The sequence below is a fragment of the Monodon monoceros genome, unplaced genomic scaffold (assembly GCF_005190385.1).
Source record: "Monodon monoceros isolate NGI ecotype Baffin Bay Population unplaced genomic scaffold, NGI_Narwhal_1 Super_Scaffold_21, whole genome shotgun sequence".
Lineage (NCBI taxonomy): Eukaryota > Metazoa > Chordata > Mammalia > Artiodactyla > Monodontidae > Monodon > Monodon monoceros.
In genome coordinates, this window is record NW_021703778.1 from 145,071,129 (window position 1) to 145,084,795 (window position 13,667).

Here is a 13,667-nt window from a genome sequence, read left to right on the forward strand (position 1 = left end):
TCCCTGGTGGCGCAGTGGTTAAGAATCTGCCTGCTAATGCAGGGGACATGGGTTCGAGCCTTGCTCAGGGAAGATCCCACATGCCGGGGAGCAACTGAGCCTGTGCACCACAACCACTAAGCCTGTGCTCTAGAGCCCGTGAGCCACAACTACTGAGCCCACGTACCACAACTACTGAAGCCCGCGCACCTAGAGCCCGTGTTCCACAACAAAGAGAAGCCACTGCAATGAGAAGCCCGTGCACCATAACGAAGAGTAGCCCCTGCTTGCCGCAACTAGAGAAAGCCTGTGTGCAGCAAGGAAGACCCAACACAGCCATAAATAAATAAAAAAATAAATTTATTTTTTAAATAAAGAAAATAAAAACAAGGAAGAATTTGAACACTGGACCCTAACTATCCTTCTCATCTTAATTAACCATAGTAAGAGCCACAAGTTTTTGACTTGAAAGGAATTTTGGCAATCAAGGTGCATCACCCTCATCTTAAAGGCAAGGAATGTGCAGCTCAGAGAAGTTCTGTGTCTAAGATCGAATAGTTAGTGGGTGGTAGGACTGAAAACAGAGCTCAGATCTCTGGGATCCTCTCCCAGAGCTTTTTCTCTTCCATTACTCTGAAGCTACAAAAGAAAAGCCACTGGTGAGAAACCAATGTGGAAGAGGGACAGAGTTTGAGACAGGGCCACGCTGATGGCAGGTGAAAGTCTGGGGACTGAAAAACCTTCTCTGGTGGAGCTTCCAACTGAAGTTAATACAAACAGCAGATTTTCAAAGTGAATAACAATGAAAAAACCTCACTCATTTCACAGCAACATGAGATGACCACAAGGCGGATTAGACATGTGCCATCATTGTTCCTTGGGCTCTTAACTAAGGCCTGGAGAGTGCAGGATTCAATGTGGGCTATTCGAACCCCATTATTAAGAGCTCTGAGCTTAATCCCCTTGCCCCTCCTTGCTTCCAAACACAACCCCCTAAATCTTAGTCTCCTCAAGGCTTCTCTCTTCCCTTGCCACTCCCACCCACTACTACTATTCACAAACACACAACCTAGAAATTCCCAGCACAGGTTGCTCCTCTTTTCCCACCCCCCGCCAAAACACCTCCTAACCACTACTTTTAAAACTCTGAGGGCTTCCCTGGTGGCGCAGTGGTTGAGAGTCCGCCTGCCGATGCAGGGGACACGGGTTCGTGCCCCGGTCCAGGAGGATCCCATATGCCGCGGAGCGGCTGGGCCCGTGAGCCATGGCCGCTGAGCCTGCACGTCCAGAGCCTGTGCTCCACAACGGGAGAGGCCACAATAGTGAGAGGCCCACGTACCACAAAAAAAAAAAAAAAAAAAACCAACCTTCTTTCAGTGACAGTTTTATGATGCTAGCTCCATTCATCCATATGGTTTGACAGACTGTGAAACACTAGTAACCGGACCAATAAGAGAAACAAATTACAAAAACACCACAACACCTCATCTCTCCACAGTTGCTCACACAACTAAAGAAAACTTTGGGGGCTTCCCTGGTGGTGCAGTGGTTGAGAATCTGCCTGCTAATGCAGGGGACATGGGTTCAAGCCCTGGTCTGGGAAGATCCCACATGCCGCAGAGCGACTGGGCCCGTGAGCCACAACTACGGAGCCTGTGCATCTGGAGCCTGTGCTCCGCAACAAGAGAGGCTGCGACAGTGAGAGGCCCGCGCACGGCGATGAAGAGCGGCCCCCGCTCGCCACAACTAGAGAAAGCCCTTGCACAGAAACGAAGACCCAGCACAGCCAAAAGTAAATATAAATAAATTTTTTTAAAAAAAGAAAACTTTGGAACTTGCAGTAGATCATAATATCAGTCTCTGTTGCTGTTAAACAATCATCTTTTCAAAGTTCCAGACCACACAGTGGTTTTATCCACTTACCTATCCTCTCCCCACCCCCACCCCAGGCCACTCTTTTATCTTTTCTTGTTAAATACCTACATGTTTAAAGATTATTTAAAGCTAGGGTCATGCTTACATAGGCCCCTGCTGGAAAACCCTGGCTGGGCAAAAACTATTTCAGTGGTTGTGGCACTTCTTTGGCCAGGAGCTTGCCACATTGGGCTACATTTGTCTTCTAGTGACTTTCAGAACACTCAGAAACCACAAAAGTTACTTTGCAGAGGTTGGGATAATAAACAGGACTGGATTCTGGTGCCTTTTTATGACCCACCCCCAGCACCACTACAATCAGCATGGCTGCACTTTCAAAACTGAAACATCAGCCTCAGTTTCCTTTCTTGTCCCGGCACAGGCTCAAAACAAAGCCTGTTGACGGTGGCATTTTATTTTTTGCCTTGATCTGAGCAGATGGCTCTGGAACAGCTTTAGACATTACGGTGTTTCTCAGATGTACCTAAATTTCAGCTACCTGCATGATTCCAAAAAGACAAAGGAGGATAAGGAGTCTCCAATTAAGTTGCTCTGAATTCCTGCCCACTTTATGGAACTGAGCAGCTCCCATTCAACTGGAGACCTCCGGATGTCTCCCAGGTGGTCTGCAGGTCCGGCAATTTTCAGAGGTTTAACCTGTGACGATGCCTTCATTTGGGTTCTGGCAGAAATTAATATCCTTTATGGGTATCTCATCCAAACCAGACATTCTTCCCACTGAAAAATAATGTGTGCTAACAAAGTTTGGAAATTTTAAGGATTTTTTTTTTCCAGTGGCAACCATAAGCAGATGCAGAAGGTGGTTCTTAGGCATCTGTCGGCTTAAAATGTCTGAGAGTCCTTTTTCATAAGGGGCTAAAATAATGCCCATAAAAAGCTGCAAGTTTGGGCTTCCCTGGTGGCGCAGTGGTTGGGAGTCCGCCTGCCGATGCAGGGGACACGGGTTCGTGCCCCGGTCTGGGAAGATCCCACATGCCGCGTAGCGGCTGCGCCTGTGAGCCATGGCCGCTGAGCCTGCGCGTCCGGAGCCTGTGCTCCGCAAGGGGAGAGGCCACAACAGTGAGAGGCCCACATACCACAAAAAAAAAAAAAAAAAAAAAAAGCTGCAAGTTCACAAATTCCCAACTGCAATGTTCCCCATTTAGTACCTACCCACGCCCCCCCACCCCAACAGAAAGAGCCAGAAGGAGATTAGAACCAGGAATGTGTCCCCCCTACACCATCTTCTCTGATATCTAAACTGAGTGCCACAGCAAGAGTGAGGTCTGGCTTCTAAGTGGCAACAATTACACAACTTTCACAGGCACAAAACCACTTTAGATTAGAATACACTGTCTCCAGATCATAGAATGTATAAAAAGATGAAGATCTGAGGTCCATCTATGCACATGACCAGCTGCTTGACCTTGGCTGAGTAAGTATATTTGCTTCTCCCAGAGCTGTGTCCTTAATAACAAAACAAAGATGTAAAACCATGCCTACAAGCAAGGGAAACTCCTTACAAAAAAGTTTCAGTACAATTACGTATCTGTATGTTCACATGTTACAAGCATGACCAAATAGTTTTCTGCTCTCATTATTTACAAACAAATAGTTTCTTGGGGTAAATCCCTATTGGCTTATACGGAATAATTAAATAATAATAACTGTTACTCTTTTCTAAGCAGGCAATTAGTATAATAGATATATACGTGCATAATCCAGTCTGGCAGAAGGTGGCAGACATTCCCAGTTAAGTGCATACAAACCAGGGTTTTGATAATTTAATAAAAGAGTAAGTTGTTTAAACTGTTGATAGCAGATTTGGGGGAGGCTGGCTAACCTGAAGTAGAATGTCAAATAAGATTAGAATCTATATTAAAAGCAAAAACAAAAAAAGAATATAGCAGGGAAAAAAAAAAAAAAAGCTTTGTTTCCTAGGTATGTAGAAATCAACCAGAATACGATAGGTAATGTGGCGGACTTACACACAGACCTTTATCAAATCCATATTTATATTACCTATATAACATGGCCTTTTACTTCACTACATGGCCCTTATCTTGCATGTACATGTAAGAAATAAGGGTGACTCACACATCTAGGCTCAGACAATGTAGCTGCTAAATTAAATAATGTGCAATACCTATTTACACATCATACATGTCTATCGATGCTTTTAAATTCTATCAGCCCAGATGTGACTGCTTGGTTGTGGAGCCACCTGCCGTGTCCCCTTTGTGATCTGATCAGTCCAGGCGGCTCCTGTTTCTGCCTCTAACACCCTATTGGGCAGTAATAAGATGTTAAAGGCGACAACAGACAGAAAAGCCAGGCTGTCAGCTTCAGAGAGGACGGGGGTGAAGGGTACAAGGAGGAGGAATAAGAAAGGGAGTTGAGGGGAGATCAAAGACAGGCAGGAAGAAAGCTAAACTGCTGAGAGAGGAGATGTGGCTCCAGGAGCTTGGGGCCCTACAGAAGACCCCAAAGCAATGAGATTCAAATTGTGCCATCCAGTTACTCAAGCTATTGAATTATTGAATGTCCCACGTGGAAAAAGCTAGTGTGATGAAAAATGGTCTACACTCAGCATAGGCAGAGCCCTACAGAGGTGTTGCATGAAACCTGGGCTTGTTTCTTCCCAGAACATTACCTACCACCACTTTATCCCCCAATCCTAGAGGAAACCTTTGTGTGACCAGTTTCTATAGGGGGCGTCCTTGGTGTTGGCCTTTTTTTTTTTTTTTTTAAGGGAAGGGAGAGAAAGACTCAGAACGCACACAGAGAAAATGCTGATGTTGTTCAGCTCCGTTTCATTGTCAAGAGGGACACAGGAGGATAAAAACATAGCTCTCCAAACCTTTCTCCCTGCTCCCCTCCTCCCAGCACCCCCATCCATCCCTTCCGCTGGATGTGTCTCTGCGCTTTGTTCTAATTTAGCCCATGCATAATTTATTCACGTGTGTATTGTTTCCTGATCAGCAACTTTTAAAAACAAATGAAACATATAAAGGTGATCTATTAAACAAGTTGTTTTTAAAAATAAAGGCAGATGTTGTAGGTCTCGCTGTAACAACATGCGTGCTCCTACGTTAGCAGTTTAAAAACCATCTAGGGCGCAGGAGGCTCGGCTGGTCGGGGGTATTGTTTACACACCCTTACCACCAGGGAAAGGGGTCGGGATGCAAAAAAATGAGCGGCTAATTATAAATGACCATTCAACTGCCACCTAGAAAAAGCAGGCTGGGGTGTTGTGTGTATGGCGACACAGAATTACAAATACATCACATTGCAACTGTTTCTAATTACACAAAGTACAAGTGTAATAATTCAGAACTAATTCCAATAATCAGCCCGCTTCTCTGTCCCTTACCCCGCTTCTCTGTCCCTTTCCCCACTTCTAACCCCACCCCACACAGCCACCCTCCCCAAATACGCACCCTTCTGCGGTCCAAAAAGCAAAAATAAAAAACTGGAGCGGCAGGAATCAGTGTAGAGACCTTGCGCCCGCCCGCGCGTAAGCGGGCTCCCGGGTAATAACTAGGGTACCGCTTTCCCAGTAGGCAACAAACCTGGCGCACATGTGAAAATAGATTTCTCTAACTTGAGTTTACCAGGAGGCATCAGCCCCGCTACGCGTTTTCGGCTGGAAATGTGAAAACTCCAAATCGGCTGTGGGTTCGGTAAAAACTCACAGCATCAGCTGCGTGGCAGCGCTAGAGGCGAGGAGAGGATATGCGGCGAAGTTACGCCCGTTTATTCTGCCATAAAACATCTTCTTTCTTGGGTGAAACGCTGTGGCGTTCAAGTGCAGCGTATCCTATCCGAGCTTCCGAGCGAGAACTGAAGCCGAGGGCTGCTCTGTAATCAGCCTCAGCTTCCAGTGTCCTCTTAGCAGCGTTAATACATATACAGACATTTAAAACTCCGAGATCTGGGACATTCCTACCCCTTTCCCTTATTACCGATAGGAGATAAGCTGGTGCAAATACCTCCCGTTCTCCCCGCGCGTTCCTTCGCGTTAAGAACCCCCTGCCGCCCTCCCGCCTCCCCGCGTGCGAACCTGGCTTTCAACTCCTAGGGGAGCCCCGGGTGCTGACGCGGATGCGCTAAGTTGAAAGAACCTGGGTGGGCATCCGCCACGCACCCGCGAGAATTCGGCACGAAACGGCCCCCACGCGCATCTCTCCCTCCCCTCTCCCGCGACTTCCAGCTGGGAAGTCCTAATCCCAGGCGCGCAGACCCACCCACCCACGCCGCGCCGAGATCCGGAGGGAGCGCCCCTCTGCCAACATTACTGCCAATAGCACCCCTTTTAGAGAGACGCTAGTTTTCCGAAGCCACCCCCGGCTCCGCGATCGCGAGCGGACTTGGCGGCTTAACAGTTCCACCGACTGGAAGGAAGGAAGGAAGGAAGCCAGGATAAAAAGGAGGGGGAAGGAAGGCGAGCAGGAATTGGCTGTCGGACCCGGGGACTGGCCCCCGCGTGTCCTCTCCCAGCCCGCCCCCTCCGTCCCGGATCTGGGCGTCCGCTCAAAGTCTCCCGGCGGCGGCCAGAGGCACCTGCCCCTCGTCCGGCCGGGAGCAGACGCAGCCCGCTCAGGCGGGGAGCCCCAAGCTGCCTCTCGCCTGCCTCGGCTTTTCACCCGGGGGAGGCGAGAACACCATTCATAAGACCTGCAGCTTCCCGGTCTCCAAATCAACCCCAAGTTAACCCAAGTCGTTAATTTACTACAGCCAGCTCCCCCACAAACACACCCGGAGACACACCGGCGACCGCCCGAAGCGCCGTCACGCTCCGGGGGCTGCCCCGGCAGGAAAGCCCCGGGCAACCACCTGGGCCCCAGGGCTCCCGGGGCCCGCTGCTCCCCCTGCGGTCCTCCCAACTCTGGAAGGTTTGCACAAACTCCCCGCAAGCGATCGGAAGGCGGAGAGCGTCTTGCAAACTCCGGAGCTGCAGCGGTCCGCTCACCCCGGCGGACCTAGCTGCGGGGCGGGGGCCGCGGGCTCCGGAGGCGCGGGGCTCGGCCAAGTGCACCCAGGCCACCCCAGCCCGGCGCTCGCCCCCAGGAGGGCCGCCCCCCGCGCCGCGCTCACCTCCCCGCGAAGCCGGGGACTCAGGGGACCGTGCTGTCCCCGAGCTGCCCACGATCCCCTAGCTGTAGAGCGCTCGAGCGCCTGGCTTCCCTGCCGATAACCCCTCTCTCTCCGTCCGCCAATTTAGAAGAACACAGATGTAACAATTTTCTTCTTGTTAATTGCATCTCCTGACATTTCTGCGCGTTGGGGGAAAAAAAAAAAAAAAAGATGAAGAAGTAAGAGCTGAAAGAAAAGAGAGAAGCCCCGCCGCGGCTGTAGGCGCCTGCAAGCGCAGTGCATAGGCAGCGCTCGGCCCGCAGAAGGCGCCTTTTTTTTTTTCAAATTGAAACCACGCGGAATATGTACATTTTTTAGTCTTACTTACGCTTTCAGGGGGTTGTGAATGACAGTCGCCATTTTGCTACAATGTAACAGAATATTGTCTGTCTCGGAGTTCTAAAGGTTTGCTCTGGGGAAGCGGAAAGCCAATCAGAGCACGGGATACCGGCCCGCCGGCCAATCGGCGCGGCTGGTCGCCAGGTGGGCGGGGCCTGCACCGTGGTAGTTATTAGGGGAGCTGTCAAAGCCCAGAGGTCACTCCCTTTTGTAGAGCCCGAGAGCAAGCAGGTCTTAAAGGGGCAGTACCGCGCGAGCAGCTTCTTTTTCCGATTGAGGAAAGTGGAGACGCACGGGAGAGTATTTTAGTTTGGTTTGAATCCCTACTTTCTAAATAACTGCAGAGAGTTGCGCTCCTGGACAGAAATGTTTAAGTCCTGGACAGAAATATTTAAGTATTGCCAACAAACCACTGAACCCCATTCATTAGCTTTTGGCTTTGCTGTTACGTTTTTAATCCCCCAAAGGGCAAATCCCCTTGTTCCCGTGCAAAAGTTGAAAGGCGGCCGTTTCGTCTAACAAATTACTACACGTGTCCTGCCGTTTGCTAATACTCTGGGTCCTGCGGCTTCTTAATATTCTCCTTCCCGAAGTGTTGTCTTTATCTCGGCCACCTTCCTCTCTTGGTTTCTTGAACTGCCGCCGCCGTTCCTGGCGACTCCAGAACAGCAACTCCCCTCCCCCTGCAATGTCTCAATGTCAGGCTCGCTCCCTCCTGCAGCCTGGGCTTTCGTTACGTAATGCGCGGTGGTCACTCTGGCGGTTCCCCACTACCACCTCTTCTGTTCTCGCACACACCAGAAACTTCTGAAATGGTCAGATTCCGGCTGGCTTGAGAGCTAACTGGGGCCTGACTCTCTGACCTTTAGGATTAGGGGAGGAGAGGTTTAAGGGAACTTTGGAAACGCTTTCTACCCCTAGGAAAGCGAGTGACTAGACAGAAGTTGTGGAACCTAGGCTGGGTGTTGCCAGGCTCTCTTTCGGGGAGTAGCACACGCGATTCTGGCGTCAACTTTAACTGATTAGATAGAAGGTGAAAAGAATTTGCTAATGAATAATCCGATGTGACCCGAAGCGTTCAGAGAGTCTCTGTCTGCTTCAAGTCAGTGCGAACGCCTCACTGGCAAACCCCTGACAAAATCAGGAGACCTCTGCGAAGCCAAGCTTCCACTGGGCAGTCTGGAAGGTCGGGGTGGATGAAATCGCACTAAATCATGAATAGGGGCCTCGTCAGTATACAGAAATCTGGCTACCATCCCAAAGTTGTTTAATCAGGTCAAATAGCTAAGATAGTGGGGGAGGAGTGAAAAGGGGGGAGAGGAGATGCCAAATTGCCAGTTCTTCAAAGCTGTGCCCTCTCACTTCCTTTCTCAGTGCTCCCCTCAGAGCAATGGATAAAATAAAATAAAAATTTTTTTACGTTCCACAACTTTCAGAGTTCAACTCCATATACTATTAGAGTTACAGATAAACAGAACATGACTGAATCAGTATGTTTGTAAGACTTGACATTTGTAACCCCTTCTTTCTGCCTAGTTAATAGCAGAGTCAAGTTCTATAGATTGCTTTGTAACTTCTTTTTAACTGAAGTATAGTTGATTTACAATGTATTAATTTCTGCTGTACAGCAAAGTGATTCAGTTATACATATATATATATACATTCTTTTTTATATTCTTTTCCATTATGGTTTATCATAGGATATTGAATATAGTTCCCTGTGCTATACAGTAGGACCTTGTTGTTTATCCATTCTATATATAATCATTTACATTTGCATCTTACATCTGCTAACCCCAACCTCCCTGTGTAACTTCTTTGCACAGCATCTTGCAGTTTGAAAAAGTTATCCCCTTTAAGTTCAAAAAATCCTGTCCTTATTAATTTGTCAAGGGATTGGTTCAAAAGCTAATACTTTTCTGGGATGGGCCTTGACAACATTAAAAAGTAAGCACTGTTTTCTGACCCAAGAAGTATGAGTTTGAACTACCAGTCAGAACTCCCAAAGCCTCTTTGAGATATCAAAAGCACAGCAATTCAGATTAGAAGACAACAGTGCATTGTAATATACGCAGCTAGATAAATAAGCAGGAAAGGTAGTGCCTGCCCTGAACAAGGCTTACAATAGGAAAGGGAAGACAAATTTATATTACATATTAAAGAAAAAATACATACTCTAAGCATGTATGGTCATTTATTGAGTTAAGGCCAAGATGCAGAAACCAGCATAATTTCCAAATATCCAGCACACTTGAAAATGGCAGACCAGATATGTCTTCATTTTGAGAAACTAATCCAGAATTTAAACATTTAAGTTACATTTTATAATGATTGAATTGAAAAAAAAATTATTAATTAAAGACGGGATTTGGGTTTTTTAAGTACTATAGCCTTGCCTTTTATAATCTAATGGAATGTCATTTTAACTCTGTCCACACAGGTATGACTTTTAAATAAACAGAATTGTGAATTCACCTTTTATAAATTATAAGACATATAAGAGTTACTATTAATTTAACTTTGGTTTTTATGTCATAGATCAAGATTTTTTCTACAGTAAGGCACGTTGTGTCAATTGGCAGGTTAATCCCATCTGCAATGAGAGCAACTTGTTCAAATAGGACTTAAAATGTACTGATCTCACCTCACAAAAAAGGCACATATTTTTTTGCCAGAATGCCCAAAAGCAAAGGAGCTTAGAGCAGACATGTTTAAATGAGACAAGAACCCTAAAAATTGGGGGAGAATGTTAAATTTTACATTAATCTTGCAAAGAAGTGCTGTATATGGTTTAGAAGTGTGGACTCTGGAATCCACCTGCCTGAGGTCACCATTTGCCAGCTGGGTTATCTTGGGCAAGTTTACTTAGGAACTTGAATGTTTCAGTCTCCTCATCTGATAAATGGCAGTAATAATAGAACCTACTTACCTACTTAAATGAGGTAACACATGTCAAGTGTCTGGTGCATAACAAGCTCTCAATACATGCTGATTATTATTTTTATATAGATATTTAATTCTTTCCTGTTGGCATAAGGAATGAAGGGGATCCAAATAAAAAGACACATCAGAAAGTGAAACTGTCCATCAAGTTTAGATTTTAAACTCATTAATCCAAGAAAAATAAGCAAAGAACAACTTTGATGAGAACGAAATAATAAATAGGACTAGTTCAGTTTGGGGGGTTTAACTACTTAAACCCCCAAATGTCCTCTTACTGACTGTAATATCAAGAGACTTTTTTTTTTTTTTTTTTTTTTTTTTTTTTTTAGGTGGGCCTTTCCTTTTTTGGCCCTTTCCTGCTACAGAGCACAAGCTCCGGACGCGGAGGCTCAGTGGCCATGGCCCACGGGCCCAGCCGCTCTGCAGCATGTGGGATCCTCCCAGACCAGGGCACGAACCCGTGTCCCCGGCATCGGCAGGCAGACTCCCAACCACTGCGCCACCAGGGAAGCCCTCAAGAGACTTTTGAAATCCCATCTCTAAAGCTCTATAGATAGTCATATATTTGAATACACTCCACCCCTCCCCATCTCTTTCATCATGATTTAGTTGGTTAGGTGGCTTCATTTGGAGGACAGAGAAGGTCCAGAATAAACACTTCCCCACCCTACCTGGAGAGTCTAGAGCTGTGCTGTCCCCTATGGGAGCCATAAGTCACATGTGGCTCCTAAGCATTTGAAATGGGGCTAGTCTGAATCCAGATGTGCTGTAAGTGTACACACACACCAGATGTCATAGACTGAGGACCAAAAAAGAATGTAAGGTATCTCATTAATAATTTTCATATTGATTACATGTGGAAATGACGATATTTGGGATTTACTGGGTTAGATAAAAAATGTTATTAAAACTAATTTTACCTCTTTTTAACTTTTTTAACGTGGCTACTAAGAAATTTTAAAATATTCATGTTGTGTTTCTATCGTACAGCATTGCTCTAGACAGTGTATGTGACCTGGGAAAGAAGGGTGAGGCCTCTCTCAATCACGTTAATCCATCCTGTGTAGTCTTCTCAAACTCAGCTTTGGCATCAGTTAGCAAAACTCCCTGGTCCCGCTTAAGTATGTGTTCCACACCACCTATCTAGAGGACCATTTGGGGTGGGACCAAGGACCCAAGTACCTGAACCACTAGGGGCACTGGAATCTGTTTTCTCTTAAAGAAAGTTTGAAGACTATTTCAGCAGACAATGAATCAAAGCTGTGAGGAGATGCTCATCCAGAAGCAGGGAAGAGTGGCATTTCTGTATCAAGTGTCAGCCTTTCCAGCTGACTTCTTTAAGGCACATGGAAATAAGAGAAGTAAGAGAAGGAGATGCAGGCCTCACAAACAGCCAAAGAGTTCATTTGAAAGAGGAAGCTCGCCACAAAAGCCATCCAAAATAAAGGCAGCTCCCAGCGGGCTCTGGGAGCTGAAGGAGTTTGAAGTCTTGTGGGTATTAAAAAAACAAGAACAAGCTCACCCTCAATCCCTCCATTCATCCACAGAACAATCAGTCATGGCCTTGGCAGCTGGTTGGCCATGCTGGTTCCCTGAGATCCAGAACCAGCTCTGGTATGTTCTAGGCACTGAGCTGAAGAGGGGGCATCAAAACTGTAATCTAGTTTGCTCTCTTCTTGGGGATGGAGGTGGAGGGGTTCTTAATCCATTCCAAAATCTCAAAGCACAGGGAAAAAAAAATCAAAATCTGGATATGGGAGATGCTCCTAGGGCCAGACCTCTGAAACCTCCTGTTTCAGGGAGAGTCGAATTGAAACCAATGCACGCTGCTTCCACTCACTCCGTTCATTCATTCACTCATCTATCGGAGGCTTTCTATAAGGGAGGCTTTGTGCTAGGCACAGGTGGCAAAATAAAAATAAACCAGACGTGGAAACAACCCTCAAAAAAGCAATTCCCATCCATCTGGAGAGAGAATAAAAATAGTAGGCCAACCCTACAAGCAAGCAAAGTAATTACTTGATGTGACTTAAAAGGGAAAAGTTGTCTGCCCAGCCAGTCTCGCCTTTTCCTGGCATGGTGTCCATAATCCCATCCTCGGGTGTTAATTTTTTTTTAATAAATTTATTTATTTTATTTATTTATTTTTGGCTGCGTTGGGTCTTCATTGCTACACGGGGGCTTTCTCTAGCCATGGCGAGTGGGGGCTACTCTTCATTGCGGTGCACGTGCTTTCTCATTGTGGTGGTGGCTTCTCTTGCTGCGAAGCACAGGCCCTAGAGCATGTGGGCTTCAGTAGTTGTGGCGCACGGGCTCAGTAGTTATGGTTGTGGCAGCTGGGCTTAGTTGCTCCGCGGTATGTGGGATCTTCCCAGACCAGGGCTCGAACCCATGTCCCCTGCAGTGGCAGATGGATTCTTAACCACTGCGCCACCAGGGAATTCCCCCTCGGGTATTTATTGAATGCATTCACTCCTTTGGGTTTTCAAGGTTCCATGGTATCGAGATTTTCATAAATTGGCATAAAACAAGGGAGAAGTGATATATGCCAAAGAGCCTCAATGGAGGGAGCAAGTACCTCTAATGCTGTGGGAGGGAAAGGCTTCATGGAGACGGTCATATTTAATTTGGGCCCTGGTTGGGTAGATTTCAGAAGTGAGCCAAGGGGTAAAAGGCCTTCCAGACCCAAAACATAGCATAAGAACATCTAATTCATTCATCAAATATTTGTAGATTCCCTACTCTGTGCCACTATGATCCTTTCTGCTGGTCCTCGGGGTATACTGAGACCTGAGACAGTCCCCACCTTTAAAGGACTCATATTTGAAAGGTAGGGGAAGGGGAAGAAGGCAGTGACGATGTCGTGAGGCGGAAGAACAGGGGGCACTGTGGGGTTAGATGAGGCACCAACCAGACAGGAGGTCAGGGTTGTCGTCTTAGAAGAGGTGAGGGCTTCCCTGGTGGCACAGTGGTTAAGAATCTGCCTGCCAGTGCAGGGGACACGGGTTTGAGCCCTGGTCCGGGAAGATCCCACACGGCACGGAGTAACTAAGCCCGGCTGCCACAACTACTGAGCCTGCACTCTAGAGCCCGCGAGCCACAACTACTGAGCCTGCGTGCCACAACTACTGAAGCCCATATGCCTAGAGCCCATGCTCCACAACAAGAGAAACCACCGCAATGAGAAGCCCCTGCACTGCAAGAAAGAGTAGCCCCCTCTCGCCACAACTAGAGAAAGCCCATGCACAGCAACGAAGACCCAACACAGCCAAAAATAAATAAAATAAATTTATTTTTTAAAAAAGAGGTGATACCCGAGCTGAGTCTCCAATGACCTGTGGGACGAGAGATGTCCC

At 46.9% G+C, this 13,667-nt stretch overlaps 1 protein-coding gene across 4 annotated transcripts in view; it reads right to left on the bottom strand.

Annotated features, from left to right (window-relative positions):
* Positions 1-7,397, bottom strand: part of DPF3 (double PHD fingers 3) — a 244,290-nt gene extending 236,893 nt beyond the window's left edge. For 3 of the 4 annotated variants that reach the window (XM_029237680.1, XM_029237679.1, XM_029237682.1), the window contains exon 1: positions 7,358-7,397. In XM_029237680.1, the coding sequence (XP_029093513.1) occupies positions 7,358-7,389 (32 nt within the window). In that variant the 5' untranslated portion in view covers positions 7,390-7,397. Of the gene's footprint in view, positions 1-6,990 lie in introns of all 4 variants that reach the window. The other variant, XM_029237681.1, reaches the window with a different exon arrangement.
* Between the last annotated feature and the right edge of the window lie 6,270 nt (positions 7,398-13,667).